This window comes from Rhyacophila brunnea, unplaced genomic scaffold, assembly GCF_057557595.1.
Source record: "Rhyacophila brunnea isolate RB1 unplaced genomic scaffold, BYU_Rbru_1.0 scaffold_5, whole genome shotgun sequence".
Classification (NCBI taxonomy): Eukaryota; Metazoa; Arthropoda; class Insecta; order Trichoptera; family Rhyacophilidae; genus Rhyacophila; species Rhyacophila brunnea.
Genome location: NW_028233170.1, coordinates 3,835,456 through 3,855,157, shown reverse-complemented (window position 1 = coordinate 3,855,157; position 19,702 = coordinate 3,835,456). Strand labels below are relative to the sequence as shown.

The 19,702-nt window shown below is 35.2% G+C and overlaps 1 protein-coding gene across 2 annotated transcripts; it reads right to left on the bottom strand.

Annotated features, from left to right (window-relative positions):
* Positions 1-392: 392 nt before the first annotated feature.
* LOC147065915 (uncharacterized) lies at positions 393-12,052 on the bottom strand. 2 transcript variants are annotated; one of them, XM_085955505.1, is made up of 7 exons: positions 11,874-12,052; positions 11,546-11,720; positions 10,986-11,328; positions 7,147-7,279; positions 4,402-6,558; positions 3,417-3,929; positions 393-1,440 (listed from the first exon to the last, which is right to left on the bottom strand). In XM_085955505.1, the coding sequence occupies exons 1-7, from the start codon at positions 11,932-11,934 to the stop codon at positions 1,382-1,384; spliced, it is 3,441 nt and encodes a 1,146-aa protein (XP_085811631.1). In that variant the 5' UTR covers positions 11,935-12,052; the 3' UTR covers positions 393-1,381. The 2 variants fall into 2 exon arrangements, with proteins under 2 accessions (XP_085811631.1, XP_085811632.1); XM_085955506.1 differs by having other exon boundaries at positions 7,147-7,276.
* Between the last annotated feature and the right edge of the window lie 7,650 nt (positions 12,053-19,702).

Sequence of the window (19,702 nt, the reverse complement as noted above, 5' to 3'; positions counted from 1 at the left end):
TAAAATAATAGAAGTGCCGATTTGATGAAATTGGTATTGACAAAAACAAGGTATGGATAGTGAAACAAATTAAGAAATATCCAGTGACTGTTCAATATAACAGCAGTATGTCGCACCGTGAGTGTAAAACTAAGGCATCTGCAAATTTTTCAATTTCGAGATTAAATGCAAAAGTTGTGAACTTGATAATGTAAAAGTGAAGTAACCCAAAGAACATGCAATATAATGTAGATATAAAGCAAATATTATGGTTTTCTTTTAGAAACTCTATTTCTCCTAACAAAACGAAGACTTCAAACCCTAATATATCCAAAATATTTTTTTTGCAGATGCCTTGGTTTTACACTCACGGTACGACGTATTCACAAGTAAATCAAAAACATTATTTATTTGTGGAAAACTCTTATTTGTAATTTTATTTACAGATTTTTTTCCTAAAACGTATTTACAGTAAAAACAAAACAATGATTCGGTTGGTCGATGGTGTGCGTGCGGATGTTTTGTTTTAGTGCTACTAATTACCTGGCAGCCGATGTACTTGTAGCGCTGACGACGGTATACGTATTTGTACGCATACAATCCACCAACCGAATCATTGTTTTGTTTTTACTGCACATTGACGCAAGAAAATATAACATATTGCATAATTTTTGTCGCTTTCCTTTTGAACCACTTGGATTGTATTTTCAGGTATTTTATCGGACGTTATTGAATGAGAAATGAAAAATGCACATTCATGATGCATCCATTTGGAACACAGTACAAAGGGCAGAGCGATGGAGATGTCAATTTTATAAGTTAGCGCCCCACTCTGAAATAGTGTTAAAATTGATATTGCGAATGCTTACATTAATACTTCCTATCTTATCATGAAAATAATACATAGTTTGTATTTAGACCAAGCCAGTCTTGTCAGTAAATAATATCAAGTATCCCGAATACCATAAGTTTTTTTTCCCGTGCAAATAAAAATAAAACGTTTTATAAAAAAATGTTTTATTGGTAAAATAAGTAGTAAAACAAGTTGATGTAAAAATACACGGTTAATGTTAGTTAAATAAGAAATGGTGAGGAGAAGTCTTTATATACATACAAGTGAAATGATATCATTTTTAACAAGTGAACTCATGCTAAATCATCCGTTTAAATTAATTTAATTAAAACTAGTATAATATGTCAATGCATGTATTTATATTTTTGATAACACCAAAATAAAGTTTAAATAATAATATATACATGACACTCGATACCTATTGCTAAAAATGGATTCGCATAACACATAAAAAATTGATTTGTCTACTTATAAAATGTTCAAAAGTGACTTATTTCAAATAAAGATTTACTTTCTAATATATACAAAAATATCTGATTGTGAGTATAGTTACTCAATGGCACCGCTACCTATCTGAGGGGATTCTAACACCTCCAGTCGCGTAGAATCTGAAAACAAAAACAGAGATCATTTAAAAACTAAATACGTAACCTTAACTTGTTTTTAAACAAAAATTAAAAGAATGTATAGGTAATTTTAAGGATAGTATAATAATTATTAGAGCCGTAGTGAAATGGTAGGCAACAGTAGCGTGTGGTGACTTTTTCTTGTAGGGATGCTGTTGGTACACGGGCGGCTGATGAAGTAACAAAGTAGTACATATAGTATGTGTTATTACAAAGTGGTATGTAACTCTCATATTCAAAAATATTAGAAGAAAGAAAATTTAAGGTGACGCATCAGTGAAACGGCAAATAATTTTCAACTGTAGGCGCGACGAAATTTTGGACTCGCTCGCATTCAGTGAGAGAACGTCGAGCTAGAAACACGTCACTTTGCTTCGTGATGGCGACGGGCCAATTAATTCTTAAATCGTGTAAAGATGACTAAAAACGTTACCCATTTACTTTAAAAAGAAAACATGTCAATGAATATATTATTATTGTTACTAATAGAACAATAAACAGAACATAAAATGGACGTATGTTGGATTTATATGACAAATAATATTTCGTTTGACAGGTGTCATTTGCACCCGCGACCCGCAATCCGCGCATCGCCTAGCAACGATCTTTTTAGACCGTGCCTCAATTGATGTACGGCCTTAATAGAAATTGCTATATTTCGCAATGAATGTATAATGTATATTGCATAGTACTTTTTCGATTATTTCTAGGGATGTTTCGCATCTATAAATCGCACGTCACTGGTAGCCAACTTAGTTGTTTTCCTATAGATTCAATCCATGTGTATGTAAATTTTTTGAAACACTGCAAGCATGCGGGACACCATGAATCAGTCTCAAGTTCTTATCGGTGCGCGTATTTCGTATAAGTCGACATTTTTGTAAGGTTAAAACATTAAAAATATGTACGTGCTGAATTTATTTTTGTAAAAGTAAAATACATAGTACAGACGATTCCGCTTAATTGGACCACCGGTTTATTGGGGAATTCACTTTTTTGGGACAAAACTCAAGGAACGGAAACCAAACCAACAATAATTTATATTGCTTAATTGCGCTGCTCATTAGGCTTGAAGGACTCTACCACCACCATACTGTATTCAGTTACTGCTATACCGCCTCGCATGTGCAGCGTATTGTATAAATTTGCTTACAAAAACAAGACAGATTGCACTTGATACATTTTGCAGAATTAAATTGTGTGATCCTAACAAGATCATATGGGCCTCCACAGGGTGAAGGTTTGTATTAACAGATTTTGTTTTAACGAGAAATGGATGTCAGCCACTTGCTTAACCTATTAGGTCCATACTCTGACTCTACATAAATTGAAAAACAATGTGTACTTGCCAGACGCAGGATTCGAACCTGGGACTCATGACGTTATAGGCCGACGCTTAAGCCTTTGCGGCCATCGCATATGTACCTACTTATTATTTTATTTTAGAATTTATTATTCTCCTGGCTATTGTATAGAAATGTCTTTTTTTTAAAGGAAATATTCCACGAAAATGACAGGAATTGGCTGAAATCGATAAGCATGTCCCACCCGTAGTCATGGATTTAGTTGTAAGTCTAAACCATTTTTTTCCATTGTGTTGACTCGGTGTGCGTCAGTGCTTTGTAATGTTTTGTGAATGTCAATTGAATTACAGTAAACTTGACGAGTTTCAGTTGCATTATTTGTACGTGCCAAACTCAACACTTCTGTTGAATTGAATTGGCTCAATAGTGAAAGCTACAATGTTTTTTTTTTGTTTGACTTAGAATAAGAACCCAATGGATTTGGTAAATAACACACCTTTCCTTGTAAAAAGTCCATTGATATAACTTCCAGTTTTTGAAAGTCCATAGAGATTAAATTTTATCGTTAAATTATGAACTGCCAGAAGCCAATGATTTTTAATAATTAATATTGACTTTTTTTAATAAAGACAAATTAATAAAAATCTCAATTACCTATATCTTCACTCAGTAGCTGGCTTAACTGTTGCTCCAAGGACTGGTGAATTTTATCCTTGTCGGGGATCGATTCGGGTCCCTTCAATGGAAATATTTCTTCCGTGGACATCATGCCGTCCTCTAAATACTCAAACGATTCGAGATTTATATCAGCGGATACTAATGCGGTACGGAAGATGTCCATGCGGCCCGGCCTACTCATGCTTTTGACTGAACAGCTCTGCCCCGAATTGCTCATGGGCTGTGCACTCTCAGAGTCCATCGTAGGGTTGCTTCCCTCTTTCGATCCTTGTGCGCTTTTACTCTTAACGGAAGCTTTACTTAATGACTGGGCGTTGTGTTCGGTTTGTACTTTAAATTTGCTCAAGAGCCGGCTTGGTGTCTTTCCTAAGTCTTTAGATAATACGAACGGAGAATCGTTGCTAGACGAACCCTCATCCTGCAATTGGCTGAGCAACGTTCTACTCGCTTGGCTAATTGACGTATGAGGAGTATACAACTCATTAGCATCTAGAAAAAAAAAAATTTATGAACGAGATTACCACAAATATACTACTAGATGAATAGTAACAAGTCTTATATTTCCAAATATTGCTGTTTGCATTGTAACAAATAGCATTTTTTTAATTGATCATGATTCAATCTTGCCTATGATTTTTAGATATTCTGAAAACTAGATATTAGTAGTATTATAAAAATCAGTCAAATTAAATAAGTAAATTTGGAAATACACAACTCAAATAAGCACACGCATTAATAAATTGTGAATTTGTAATTGAATTTCAAAATGTACTTAAATTTTCCACATAGAAATTATTATGAAATGATTTAAATTAAATATTAAATAACATTTTGATTTCTTAATTTATAATTTACAAACAAAAATGAAATTGCATCTCAAGCATAAATTATAATAATAAATAATAAACTAGGTACTGTTAATAATTTTGTTTGGAAGGTTTCAATCTTGTTTAATTCACACCTGTGTTTACGGGATTCCTAATGAGAGAATCATCACCAGTGGTATGTTGAATCATTTTCTTCTCGCTGTGCTGCGCGGCGGGCATATATTCGTCAGTGTCACTGTCACTCGATTCCTCTAATTCCATATTGGCCTCGTCACTTTTATTGATTTTAGACTTGTCGGTGGCATTGTCCAATTCCATATCCCAGTCGGTGATAACGGAAGACACCGTTTGATCTTCGGATGCTTTATTCCGACTAGATATCTTTTGCAATTCCTGGTCTTCCGAGAAAGAATCGTTAGACTTCATCGTGTCGCTTATGTGAACGGCTCCTATCAAACTGTCGGCCGTAGACTCCATCGAGTCCGCATTGCAGACATCGTCCGGCAATTGATTATGAAATAATACTGGCGTATCTTCAGTTATGATCGTGTGCTTCGCTTTTAAATCTAGGTGATCATTGGGGGTGAGGGCGGCGGTGGCTTCGTCTCCTTCGAGATATTCCTGTCCACCGCTTCCGTGCTCCAACTGATCGTTTCTCAATTCTAATACTATTACATTACCAGGATTTTTACTAACATTTAATGAGCTATCCATGGCGGAAGCCTCTTGTAGATCTCTATGTGAGACGACAGAAGTCGCCTGCGGGACGGACGGATTCGTCCGTTTACCCGACATTACTATTTTAGAGAGATCTTTTCCATTTTTTGTAAACGTGATGGGCCCCTTGCCGAGTGTGTTGCCCTTTTGCACAAGGATAACGTTCCCTTTAGCACCGGCAGGGCGGATGATGGCTTGGCCGGAAGACTTCGATGACATTTGTACATTTGGGGGAAGTTTATTAATGGCGCCATCTCCGCTCATCACGTTGGGTTTGATATGCATTAACGATTCTTTGGAAATAATCTTTGTCGTCAGGATATTTGAAGAGGTAGTTCCCGACATGACAGTGACATTGCTAGATTTGGGAGCGGCGCTGACTGACTGACCGCTGACAGGAACCAGTTTCATGGTTGGCCTGCCGGGGATGCCTTTAACCTGCAGAAGAGGCATCGTCTGGCCCGTTTTGCCACGAGATTTCGCCGGGACGACCACCATCTTTTGACCGCTCTTGGGATTGAGAAGGAAAGTCTTCGTGGACAACTTCATTTCCGAATTGTTTATCGAGACTCCTTTGGAGGGCGTCCCATCATCGCCCTTATGTATTTGGTTACCTAATTCGACATCCTTGACGGCATTGAAAGTATTCTGGCCAGAAATGATGAGGTTTTTGGCGGATGCATTACTCAGACTCCGCTGCAAGATGCCGGGCTGAGCGGGCGAAGGCGCATGGCTCTTGGACACTATCATAATCTTCTCCATCATGGTATTCGTTGAGAGCGATTTCGATGTGGGAGTCGGCGGAGTTTGCGCTTTCTGCGGTATCTGCTGTACAATCTTAGTGGTGATGAGTTTTCCGCTTGAGTTAAACAGTTTTTGGGAGACATTCTGCGGTGGCGCAACCACCATTTGACGATTTTGTAAAACTTTGATTCCGCTGATTTCTGAGGGTTTAGATATGACCTGCATGTTGCTGACTTGTATTTTGTGCGATGAATTGTCCCCGATGGTGTCCCCTTTCTTCTTTATGATGAGGTGGCAAGGTTTTCCAGAAACACTTTGTTGTACTTTTGCGATGGTGGGGGAGGCGGGTAATAGGACGGTCCCCTGTCCGCTGACAGGGACGCACGGCATTTCGTCACGGGACGGGGAAGGAGAGGAGACTTCGCGGGGAGCGGGCGGCGGCTGGGTAAGCAGCTGCATAGTAGGAGATTCTAAAATGTTGGAGGCCACATGGCTCTGTTTGGCTTCACTGTGATCTTCTATATTGACGTTTTTCCCCAGTGACTGTATGAAGTTAGCCTGGAAGTCAGAGGTCTGTGTTTTCATCGCGCCGGTGTCTAGTAGATTTTGAATGTTGAGGGCTTGGGATCCGGCCATGTGGTGATCGTTGGGCGATTTGATGCCGCTCCGGACCTGGTGATGCGGAATGGCGACCTGTCCTGACTGCTTATTATGCTTGCTCTGCAGGGATCTCTGTTTTGAAATGCTGGATTTGGATGCGTGGTTAGATTTCCCTGGTATTTTTCCCGTTTGGCCATATGAATTTTTTCCATATTGATTAGCTGATTTGGCTAGAAATACAAAGTTTTTTTAAATAAGTAAAATTATACAAACATTGTTTACACAGTAGAATAAGTAGATTATTAAATAACTTACATAACGTTACAAATAACCAAATTTTCCAGAAATAATTCTGTTCTTTGGGAAATAATAACCACTAAATTGATTTTTTTTTAGGATGATAATTTTTTCTTTCTCCCTGTAAACTGAGACAAGAAACTGCAATGGTAAATTTTGAGTACCTGACTACTATTATTATTTCAATAGTTTAGATCGAGCTACAGTAAATCCTTTTTTATTTGTAATTGACAGGAGCGAAAATCGAAAAAAAAAAAATTACAATACACAGAATGTGCAGCAAAAAAAAACACTAAAACTTTGAAAAAAGTTTTCTTTTGTTGTAATTCTGTAACAATTTCTTTCAGATTTAAATCAGTGGTTACTATTATGGTTCATTAATCGAATTAAGTAGTGAAAATTGCTATAAATAAATGTTATGAATTTTGGTGAATATTTTGATTTACAGCAAATTTAGAATTAACTTAATATCATGGGGTTTTATTGTATTAATTCAAATTAAGTATTGAAAGCCAAATTACCTGTAGGTGTTTTTGAATAATTATTATAATATTGTGATATGTTAAGGTATCTTTGCTGGGTTGGACGTTGGTGTTGGGTGGAACTGTCGGCACGACTTCTTTTACGCGGTGGTCCATCATCATTCGATACCTTCTAAACAAAAATTATGCCATGAAACACTCAGTACATAACATCTAAAGAAATTTAACTACTACAAAAGAGGGAGCGATATAAAGTTTTGTATTCAAACATTTGATAGCACAGAACGGCGGAAAACTCTCGATTGCGCGCATTATCCGTACATGAAGAGAACAAAATTTCAATATAACGCAGGTATCAATTATTTTCTACTGCCAATCAACCAGAAGGGGACGGGGACACAAGTAAAGAAGAAACTTTCAATTGCAAATTTGCTTATCAAATTGCATTGGACATATCACGGCACTGACTTTATTGGAATACATCATCTAAAATAATATTCCACAAAATATGTTACAGGGGTGGTATTCAAACTTTTTCATTTCACGGCATCCATACGTGTATAAAGTTTATTTCACAGTGCTTTAAAAATATATATTCAATGTTGAAAATTTTCGCTTCAGCATCAGATACGAGAACTTTTTTTAGCTTTTCCGAGCTGCCAATCAAAAGTGTTTCTATTGAAATCAGATGTAAGAGTTTTTTTTTCTCCATATGAGCAATATTATTTGATAAATAAACTTAAAATTAAGGATGAATTGTCACAGAAGCGAAAAACTAGTTTTATTACCACCCGAAGAAAACAAGAAAGAAGCATATGAATTAACATTGTGTTCATAGAACAAGCCGCATTTAAGAAAGATTTTTGGAATTATTATTTTTTAAGCTACAATCGCAACGAGCACTTAATAAGTTACACTATTTTAAAAGAATATAATAATTAACATTTCAGATCGTTTCAGTTTTTCATTTACCCATGCCCTTTCACATCATTAACCTAAATAATCAAAGAATATACAGCATCAAAAAATTGACATTCTCTGGTTTTACGTGTTTAAGCGTTTTTATTGAACTCATTTAGTGGTAACACCGCGACTGGCGCATTTGGAATACTTGGCCATTAGATATAATTAACGTGTTATCCAAGCTTTCATTGGCCTTATACCTTCGTTTACACGTGCATGGATTTACTGTTGACAATAAGTATTATAGCGACCGTAACAAGAAAATGTATGGGTAAACATGTATTATCCTGCAGTTGCAAGCTTGCATACTACATGAATCAAAAAAGAACCTTCCGGCAAAAAACCGAACTATACTCATTTTGAGGTTAACCGATTTTCACTACCTGTCAAATAGTACCATAAAAATAAATGACAACATCGCGTCTCGCTTACTCTTGAAGAATGAGATTGGAGAGACAGTCAGCACTTTTAAGTGTAAACAGTTATTCTCAATAGTTTAAAATACGCTGCCAGTAAATCCATGCACCTGCACTATTAGATAACCTTTCCTCAACTTCATTTTCACTATATATTTTAATAGCTACATCCTTATAGAAGGTTTTCTTTCAACAACTTTGATAAAACAAATTAAAGAAAATGACATGATGAATATTAAACATATAAAAAATTTGCCAGTATACTACTAAATCCCGTGTTATATAAAGGAATAAAGGTACATAGGGATTATTATACCATACTTTTTGAATAAAAAAAATAATGATAATTATTTTACATTTATAGGGACCTATTTATAGATAAGGTCAACGACATTTACAGGGAATATAGTAAGGCGATTTGATATGCGCATCACTTTGTAACAGAGCCAGCATAATAAATAATTTGTTTGCTTGCATTTCATTTCGTTGAACGAATCTATCATTAATACATTGTAAAAATTATTTTTTTTCCCACAAAAAACAAAATGAAATGAAAATAACTCTCGATCCAAAAGCGACGTGAAAAAACCAAACCGACAATAGGATACATAAATGCAGTACCTACTATATTAAAATGACATACTAAAATTCAATGCAAATTGTGGGGTAAATAAATATGCACATCTAACATGAATTTATAATATATATGTTACGCCGAATGTGCGAAATTGACTATTACATGAAATGGGCTAAATTTTGCCTAAATCATGAAAAATGCAAGCCCGCTGCCTTATTCATGAATTGGACAAAATATCTGGTGAGTGCGTGAATTCGCCAGTAATTTTTCTGCCTTGTTCATGCATTGGACAAATTAGATAGTAGCGCTACGGTGGTATTTTTTGCAACTAAACTAAATGTGTGAAATGCTCGTGGATTGGTCAAAATGTATGTATATTATCTATGGTCAAAATAGATGGTCGCGCTATGGTGGTGTTTTTTGCAACTAATCAAACTAACCAAATGTGTCAAATGTCATTGATTATAATTTAAAAATATACCAATCAATAAATACAATGACGTTCATATCCATTTACTATGCGCAAAAAAACTAGAACTATAATATGATAACGGATGAATTTTATTAAAAGGTATTTTCGCGATTTGATTCGTGCTTGGGTATCGAACGTGCAATGGTCGATTGTATGTTTTTGATAGTTTGTTGACACTTGTTAGCTAACCTCAAAATGGACATTCAGTTGAATAATTCAGAATTTCAAAACCTAACCTAACCTAAATTAACCTAACCCAACCTAACCTAATAATAATAATATTATATTATGTCCAATTATAACTAATAAAACCATCCGTATTAAATTTACTTTTTCTACTGTCATGTTGACAGTTTAAGAATTCCATGCCCTGGCGAATTCATGTACTCAGCAGAAAATTTACATAATTCATGAATAAGGCAACAGGCTTGACTATTACATGAATTAGCCAAAATTTAGCCCATTTCATGTAATAGTCAATTTCGCACATTTGGCGTAACATATATAAAATCACTCTGACAATATTAATATTCACAAATTTTGTTTAATTTACTAATTGAACTGGTTTTTACGTGGTACAACTCCATTATAATGGTCTACGATAATTGAGATATCTATGTTGACAACCTAACAAACCTATCAACAGAACGGGCAAAAAATATCTAACCCTAAAATTACCTCACAATCTACAAATTGTGACAGAAAAAGGTATACTCTTGTTAAACTTATCTCTGTCATCCACACAATAGTGGGTAGTTCCTGTTTATTTATTTATTAAATGTTATCATTACAAAAAAAAAAAAAATATGGATATCCGAGTATTATTTGAGGTAGTAGGTATACTGTGTACACACAAAAAAGGTTAACAACCTCATAAAATCTATTTTTTTTTATTGTGTACAATCTAATATTAACCGTCTTATGAAGAGGTTACGGGAAATGAATGTTGGCCACTTGCTCAACCTATTTGGTCAATACTATGGGTCCGAACACACATTGAAAAACAAAACGTGAATATACCAGACCCAGGATACAAACCCAAGACCCACAACTTCATGAGCAGACACTTTACCACTTGCACATCGTGCCACATATTTAACGTTTTGGTCACTTCACTATATTAACACTACATGTTATAAATCATTTTTTAATCACAAAACCATCAAAAACACATTTTTATATTATTTTTAACATACAGTAGAACCTCAAATATCTGGATTTCACTATGATCATCAGATTCAAATTGGTATAAACAAAAAACAAACATGGGTGAAACTTTCAAAAATGCATGAAAAAATGTTCCGGAAGTGAAAACGATTTTTTTAAATTTTTTTGGTTATCTGGGGTACCGTTGTTCTCAATTAGTCAAGATAATCAAGGTTCTACTGTAGTTATCAAAAGATAGTTTCTTTAATGGCTTCATCCGATGGAATAAGCATAATGTATTCACCTTGAGCCATTGATCCCACATAACAACGGGTGGGTAACTTCCTTCGGAAGTGTTCTTTCCTTTGAGGGCATACACATTTGGACTTTTCCCACTTTCTGCAGTGGCCGCAGACGTCTCGTCGAGCTCCATATCTTCGGGCGTAGCTTCTACGGGACTTTTGGGGGAAACGGGGGCAGCTTTACGCTCCGTCTTCAATGAGAACTTTTCATTCTCAACGGCGACTTCTTTAATTGCTTCATCAGCTATCGCTGTATACATCGTCTGAGGTATACCTCGCGGTAAAATTGGTATCTCACGCCTACCTTCAGTGAACCAACCCATGTCGGTGTTCGGGCCTGACAATCTATAAAAAAATAAACAATTTATGTTATATATTTTATGTAAATTTTAATTTTAATCGATTATTGGGAATAGAATAACAAAAGCTAGCGACGGAAACTGCCAAATAACCGTAGATACACGAGAAACGCACGATTTTAAAATGATACCTTCACAAAATATTTCACTTCATACAATGTTTGGTTTTGATATTTACAATAATATTGGCGAAATTGACTTACTGTTGAGCGATAGTTCCAAGTAATTCATCGTTCGAAACGCGTCGGGCCTCCGCTGAATGGCGATCGTTGCTTATACTCAAGGCGGAGCGAATTTCTTCGAGTAACTTTTTTCTGTCATCTACTAAGGCTCCTTGAGCTCTGAATACACTTATCATGCTAGTGTACGCTTCCAATTCTGCATAAACGGGAGAGAAAATACATGTGAGTGACATTAAATGCATTATCGTTTCATATTATAGCGATTTTTAGACATAAATAAAGTATTCGTGTTTCATTAAGTAAAGGAGGGAAAAATGAAATATCATTTGTGCAAAAAGCAATATATTACCGAGTCTTCGAAGCGCCCGCCTGCAGTCATCTCGGGTCATGTCATGCAGTATGGGCCACATTATAACAAATTTTCTAAATCCCTTCGGTTTCTCACAAATTCCATTAAAAAGAATTGGGTTTATTTTAGAAGAGAAACAATTGGCAAACCTCCATACTGTTTACTTCAAACGCCAATCCGTTCATCTTTGACACTTGGGCTTTGGATGCGGAATAATAACGGGATGCGTTCATTTCAAGCGTTATTTACACTTAGCCAGCAATGACGTGTATTACTACTAATATGTAGCCGAAAATAGGCTTTTCTGAATTTTTCTCAGCTTAATAATTTATTATAAAAACTATAATTTATATTTTTAAGTACGAATCGATAAATTTATTATGTTTATCAGATCAAATATGTAATTTATAAAGTTTTATTATTTTATAGGTAGGTATGGTAAATTTTTATTAATTTAGGTGTATTTGGTACCTAAATACCAAAAATAAGTTGTAAAATGTGCTTTTATACTAAAATAACTCACAATGTTTAACAGAAAACAATAAAACCACTGTTTTCATTAACGATATATTTTTTTAAACTGCCTCAAAAATGTTTTCAATGATATTCAAGTAAAAATAATAAAATTAAAAGTTGTAGATAGGTAGGTAGGTATATCTTTTATTTTCTTTGTTCAAGTAAATAATATGCATTATTAAATAATTAGAAAAGGGATTATATTGTAAGACGTGACTGGCTGCTAAAAAGATATTAACGTATCGATTTAAAGTTAATATTAACTAATCGATTAATTAATTATTGACAAGCCAAAAGACCGCGGTTTACCGACATTAATGTACAATCTAGATGCCGGCGCTCCATTGGCACGCAAGTCAGACGATTTACAGTCTTCGGACTTTTTTTTCGCGTGGAGCACCCCAGGTCTGCGGACTTTTTAATCCGCAGACCAGGCTCGTTGGATTTCAAACATGTTTGATATTTTACTCGCCGAGCCGCTGAAATTCGTACGTTCACCACGCTTTACCGTCACATTATTTATATCTATGCCGACGGACGACAGCGCCATCATTATTTTACTGTCATTCAAAGTGTTCGGACATCTCACATCGATAACAACAATGGTAGATCTACGAGTGCATTCTAAAAGTTTCTTGGAAGATTTTATTAGTTGTTTTAAAGACAACCCATCGTTGTGGAAGACGACCAGCCCACTATACAAGAATCGTGATGCCAAGTCCTTGGCGTATGCGGAACTTTTGGAGATTTTAATCAAGGTGGAGCCGCAGGCAAGGGTCGACGATGTTAAAAAGAAAATACAGACATTGAGGTCGGGTTACAGAAAGGAGAGAAATAAAGTAAGGACATCATATCGAAGCGGAGCCGGCACAGACGCAGTTTATCTACCCAAACTGTGGTACTATAAAAATTTGGAGTTCTTGAACGACTAAATGGAAGGTACGTAGGAATGCTTTAAAGCTATTTATTATACACGTGCAGATTATGAAATTGTCGTACCTAGCTCTGAAAGTGACATCGCATTAGATTAGCTACTATTAAGCAATTAAAACATACAGCTATGAATCATTTCTAGTCACAATAAAATTATTTATTCTTTGCTGAGGTAGGTAAGAAATAATAATATATAGGTACGATCATGGCGGTGGAAGCGCGGCTTATTGAGTCGTGGTCGGGTCCCAGGTTCAAATCCTGGGTCTGACAAGTACACATTGAATTTCAATTTGTGTATGAGTCAGAGTATGGACCTAATATGTTGAGCAAGTGGCTGACATCCATTTCTCGTAAAAACAAAATCTGTCAATACAAACCTCCACTCCGTGGAGGTCCATATTATGATCGGACATGGTCGAAAGAAGAAGAAAAGAAATGATCATAAAATCAAAAATCGCTCGAGTTAGGTTCCTTCAGAGACAATCAATAAATCATCAATCAAAATTAATGGTACAGTTTGGTTATGAGGAATACAGCGGAAAACACATTTTGAAAATACCCGATATACTGGATTACACCAATTATACCAATATCAATATTAACCGTATGAAGGAATGGGTACTTAGGGGAGAGATAATAAAAAACAAGTTTGAGTATTATGTTGTATTTTAACAATTTACATTTTGTTTTACAGAATCGAGCTCAATATCCAGCATGGTGGACGATTTGGAAAACATGTCTCCTGATGAGAGTTACTCCAACTCGTTAAACAACGAAGATTGTATTGAGGTAAAACATTTTAACTAAATTGTTACATTGGTTTAATTTATCTATTGCTTATCATACTTTCTTGCCATGTGACAGCCCCGGTAGTATTAAAATATTTTTCGAAATCTCCTCGCGCTTTCTTAGCATTGGCAGTCGAGTTCCAATTAGTCGTTGCTTCCAAAGGCGCTAAGGTGTCCTGTGACCTCAGTCCGAGCTCTATTAAACCTGTCTCAGGATTTTCCCTATCAAGGTCATGAGAAGGAGTATAAGTATGTGTTGATTTGCGACGAAGAAAGTTGTGCAGCACACAGCAAGTTAATACAACTGTATTGATATTTTCAATTTTCATGTTTATTGGAGCTTGAAAAATGCGGAATCTAGCAGCTAAAATGCCAAAAACATTTTCTATAATTCGCCTGGCTCTGCATGTCCGATAATTATATATTCTTTTACTGTGATTTAATTGCCTTTGTGAATACGGCTTTATGAAATCGTTACGTAATGCAAAGGCTTCATCGCCAATATAAACAAATGGCAGTGCATCAGAATTAGCAGTAGGTTTTTTTGGTGCAGGTATTTTTAATCTGCCTTCGTCTAAACGTTTGAAAAAATCAGATTTTCTCAGTACGCCTCCATCAGAAATACGTCCATTTGTTCCAACATCAACATAAATAAATTCATAATTAGCATTTGCAATCGCCATCAAAACAATGCTGTGGAAATGTTTGTAATTATAAAAGTGGGAGCCGGCGCCTGCAGGTGGCACGATAGCAATGTGTTTCCCATCAACTGCGCCCAGGCAATTTGGAAATTGCCATTTACTATTAAATTCTTCTGCAATCGTCTCCATTTCTTCGTGCGTATCAGGGAACTGCAACAAAAAATAATCAACATTTTATTTACAGATAGAATATTCGCCTTCAACATCCACGTTGTCGACTACTCCAAGGTCGAATCTCAATAGAGCACCAGAACCCCCATCGTTCAAACGAAAAAAATCGAATGATAGCGCCAACAAAGTGTTAGAATTAATCACCGACAAACTAAGCAAGACTGAAGATGAATTTGATGTTTTTGGCAAAATTATGGCCATGAAACTACGATCGATGTCACAGGGACAAAGATTGCTGGCCGAGAAGCTGATGCATGAAGTTGCCTTTATGGGACAAAGTGACAAAATAATGCCAGCAACTACTGTTCATACTCAACCAGTTTATCGTATATTAAGCAAAAATGTACAAAAGCCGGTATAATAAATTAATGTTTTTTGTATGAATAAATATCTTGTAAAAATATTTGTTTTTTGTTTGTTTTTATGCCTATAAACCCTAGCTTAAGCGATACAACAAATGGTAAGTATTTGAGCTATGTTAGCAAACCTATATTATTATGTGGCCTCATTTAGAAATCAAATTCCATGCTTGCTTTTCGAAGAATATGACTAGTATTACAATACATTCAACAGGAATAATTAAGCAGCTTGCTTACAGCCTATATGGAGAGTCCTGGCTAGGTACAGCATTCTAATGGTCTATTGAATATTTAGCATGTCAACGATGGCCTTATTTGTGACTATATATATACCTATCTCAAATGCATCTTGTCTGCCATTCTTATGATGTTGCCGTCTATGATTTATATAGGTAAAACAATCCACTAAACGTTCACTTTATAAGACCAACCAATGTCTACTTGTTAATGATATATTTGTAAATTTGCCCAACTTTATTAGATGACGTATAATATAATACACACCTTGAAATATTCTCCTTTCAAAACGTCAATGATGACTTGGCAAGTTTCGGGAATTATCTTGCCCAGAGTTTGTCTTCCAATCGCAGTTCTATAATGCAAGTCAGTGAATGTTCCGCCGGCAGCCAAAAATCGCAGGGTTGCACATAATCTATCATGAGGAGAAATAGCTTCCCTCATCATAGTATTTTTTTTTTTAATAAATGGGGAGACCAAATTATACAGTTCTGTGTATACATCCTCCGACATTCGCAAATAATTGCGGAAATCGCTCGGTTGCAAACGCAATTCTCGTATTAAATTTGTGTGGGATAATGTCGTTCGTTTCCTTATCCAATGTTTCACCCAGTATTTGTGTACCCTTTGCTTCGTTATTACATTATCTGCCACCCAATAACCCAAAAAACATAAATCGTCGGTATCATTTAACGCCATCACGATTTAACTGTCAGATATACGTATATTATCTATGCTGTCAAAGTCGACTGTTTTACTCGTCAAATTAATTATATACTCGTTTCGTTGAACGTCTGTTGGCCAGTAGCAGAACGTAGAAAAATCTGAAGACTTATTGTCGTCGGACTTTTGGCTCGCCAATGGAGCGCTGGCATTAGGTATATTATAGGTACCTATCATAAATGAGAAATGTTGTGTCAATATTTTACGGCAGATGAACATAATATTGTCAGTGTTAGGTACCTATGATAGGAAAACAAATGTTTTTGTGAATATCAAATTCAACAATTTACTAATATTTGTTATGTTGCAAAGTTCGACTTTGTTTGTACCTAATCAAATTTGAAAACATTATATTGATGCATTTTATATTTTCGTATATTGACTCACATCAGTACTCAATTTAACAAAAACAAACAACAAAATCCAAGGCGACAGTAATAGTAGATCGTATCTACATACCCATAATAGATTCATACCCATACCATGTCCGATTTTAAGAAAACCATGTGGGTCTCCACACTAGAGTGAAGGTTGTACCTAGGTACCTATTAACAGATTTTAGCCACTTGCTCAGTCTAAAAGGTACATACTCTGGATCCAAACACATATTGAAAAATAACATGTGCTTTCTTGTTGCCAGACCCGAGATTGGAGGCCGAAACACACGACTTATTAATATATTGACTCGTCATCCGCTCGGCTGTTATGGGAGTCTTAATATTTATAATTATTATACCTAGGTAGGTACCTATTTCTTAATATTTTTTGTGGTACCTAGGTAATTTATATTTTGTGGTTATTTATATAATATTATATCATAGCAAAAATATTAATAAATAGGTGCCTACCTAGCTTGTAGTATTGTTATTCAATTTAGGAATACTCTAATAATAATTATTATTATATTATACCTATAATTTATCTGCGCATGTTGAAAATCTTTCATTCAAGGACATTGATTTTTATCAGTAGCCATCAATGACATTATTAATGGACAACGCACTCAGTACAGTAGCTAGCAAGTAAATTCGCGCATAGCGACATTCGCACATGTATAGGTGGACGTCACGCAATTTCCATTATGCGATATCACGCATCGGGAATTTATAGCAATATCAACTTTATTGTAATGGCGTAAGAACAGTGTTTCTAGTGTCAATGTTCATTTGAGCGAACCCGTTCGAACCAAACCATTCGCCAGACCCGACAAAGAGCGTCGGGAATTTATAGCAATATCACCTTTATTGTAATGGCGTTAGAACAGATTATGTCATTCGGCAGACCCGACAAAAAAGTGAGTGTCATTTTTTTTGTCTAGATGCTTCGTCCATCTTAATGTCATTGGTAGCCACAATATATAGGTAGGTAGGTAGGTAATATGAATAATATTGGTTGTGGTCCATCTAAAGTCGAAAATTGATATGAAATCTTAGGTGACAATTTATTGCACTGACTTAACTTTTATTATGTAAAGATTTCAACATATTATAGGTACATCACCTACTCAACTAATTGACAGACAGTACATATCGTCACCGTTTTAGCAAAACCATCTATGTGCACTTTCTCAAATTGTGCAGGAGAAGGATAAAACTGAATAAAAAATAATGTTACATTTAAACATTAAAATTATGAAGAATGCTTTATTATAATCAGAAAATGGTCTAAGATTATTATTTTGTTTACAAAAATCTTTTATTTTTAATACAAAAATAATAAAAATACAGTTTGTGATGTCACATTATTAATGCAATAGTGAGATGATATTATATTTATAAGTTCGTTTACTTTCTATTAGCAGGTTTAAATGTTAGGTTATCGTAGAAATAGTGGTGATCTTTCTCTATTACACTTTTTAATTCCTGAAGATGTATGTATTTCGACTGTGATATTGGCAATGATTCGTTATATATATTATAAAGGCAGTCAAACGGTTGCACTGATAAAGTTGAGTTTGTAAAAGATTGTTCCATCTGGTAGATACTGTAACATTTTAATATCATATACAACAGGATCTCCGATTCGTTTTCCTGGTCTGATTGAACTTAATCCAGATTTAATCTTATCCATAATTCTTAAAAATTAAAAATCAATGACATTAATTTTATAAGGTTGTTTTGGTCTTGCTAGCCGCATACGTGCTATATAATCAGATGGTGAATATATTGGAGGCTTAAAATACTTTTCTTAGGTGGCATGTGCACTATCGGCCTCTATCATGGTGTGGCCTTTTTCCAGAAAAAGCTGTTGAATCTCGATGTTTTTTCTCTCTAAAGATATAACTTAGAGCAGTAGCGAATAATTTATTTCGGTTTTGATATCCACACCCATCCGATATTAGAATTATTTCATTGTATTGTCTTGCTTTCGATGAGATGAGACAAATTCATTAGAAGATACATTATGAAGAATGTATATGGTGAAATTGTGTAGTTGCAGCTTTTGTTTATAATACATTTGTGCCTGTGTTTTGGACATAGCAGCACACTTTGGAGATCCATTGTGATTACTAACCGTGCAGTAATACTTCTGGTACTCTCCTTCATTTAATTTTTGGTCTTCTAGCATCTTTTTTTTTTTTTTAATAATGTGGCTATTGTATTCCATTTCTGAAACATTCTTCATTTTATAACTACAGCAGATGGCAGTGATGGCACACTGATCTTTACGTGGTTGGTGGATACTGATTTTTTGGTGGTAAATATACTGGAGTATATTCTGCTGCTTTATGACCATTTTCCAGAGACCATTTTTTATATTCATCATGCATTTGTATTTTGGATCGGAAACACAATTCCACATACACCCTGGAGGTATTTTCTCTGCAATAATGGCTGGGAACTTTGGAATTAGATCCAACCATAATGTAACATTTTTCCACAAATCTCTCCGTTTTGATTTTTGGTTGCACTACCAATTATTTATCTTCAGTCAGATTCTTATTACTTGTCACTGTTGCTTTCAATTGGCCACTGTCATCGAGACGTTTGTAGTTGTTTATCCAACTTTTAAATTAATTCTCGCCTATACCCTATTGACCATGTAGGCATCTTCCAGAAATTATTGAATATTTCCTCTCTCTCTTTTTGAGAAAGCATCTTTCAAACCGTCGTGCAAGACCATAATGCATAGAATATAACATAGAAACAAACTATGTGTAGCCAAACTGTAAAAAAACTCTCGATATCAAAATACCATCTATATGTTACTATATATACACATAGTTGTTTTTGTGAACCGTGGTTTTTGAACCTTACACATAGCTGTTTTTTACTTTTTGAAATAACTTCGGAGCGAGTTTACCCAACACATAGATCATTTTACTGGCCTATAGAGAAAAAAATAAGGAATGACTTGGTATTTAAAAGTCATTTTTGATAAAAGTGACACATAGATGGTTT

What these genes read in the sequence shown, in the direction of transcription:
- LOC147065915 (XM_085955505.1), bottom strand. Translation starts at nt 11,934, where the DNA reads ATGTGGCCCATACTGCATGACATGACCCGAGATGACTGCAGGCGGGCG. An exon ending in GCGGGCGCTTCGAAGACTCG is followed by an intron (nt 11,721 to 11,873) that starts GTAATATATTGC and finishes CCGTTTATGCAG; the next exon opens with AATTGGAAGCGTACACTAGC. An exon ending in GCTACTGAGTGAAGATATAG is followed by an intron (nt 1,441 to 3,416) that starts GTAATTGAGATT and finishes TTTTGTTTTCAG; the next exon opens with ATTCTACGCGACTGGAGGTG.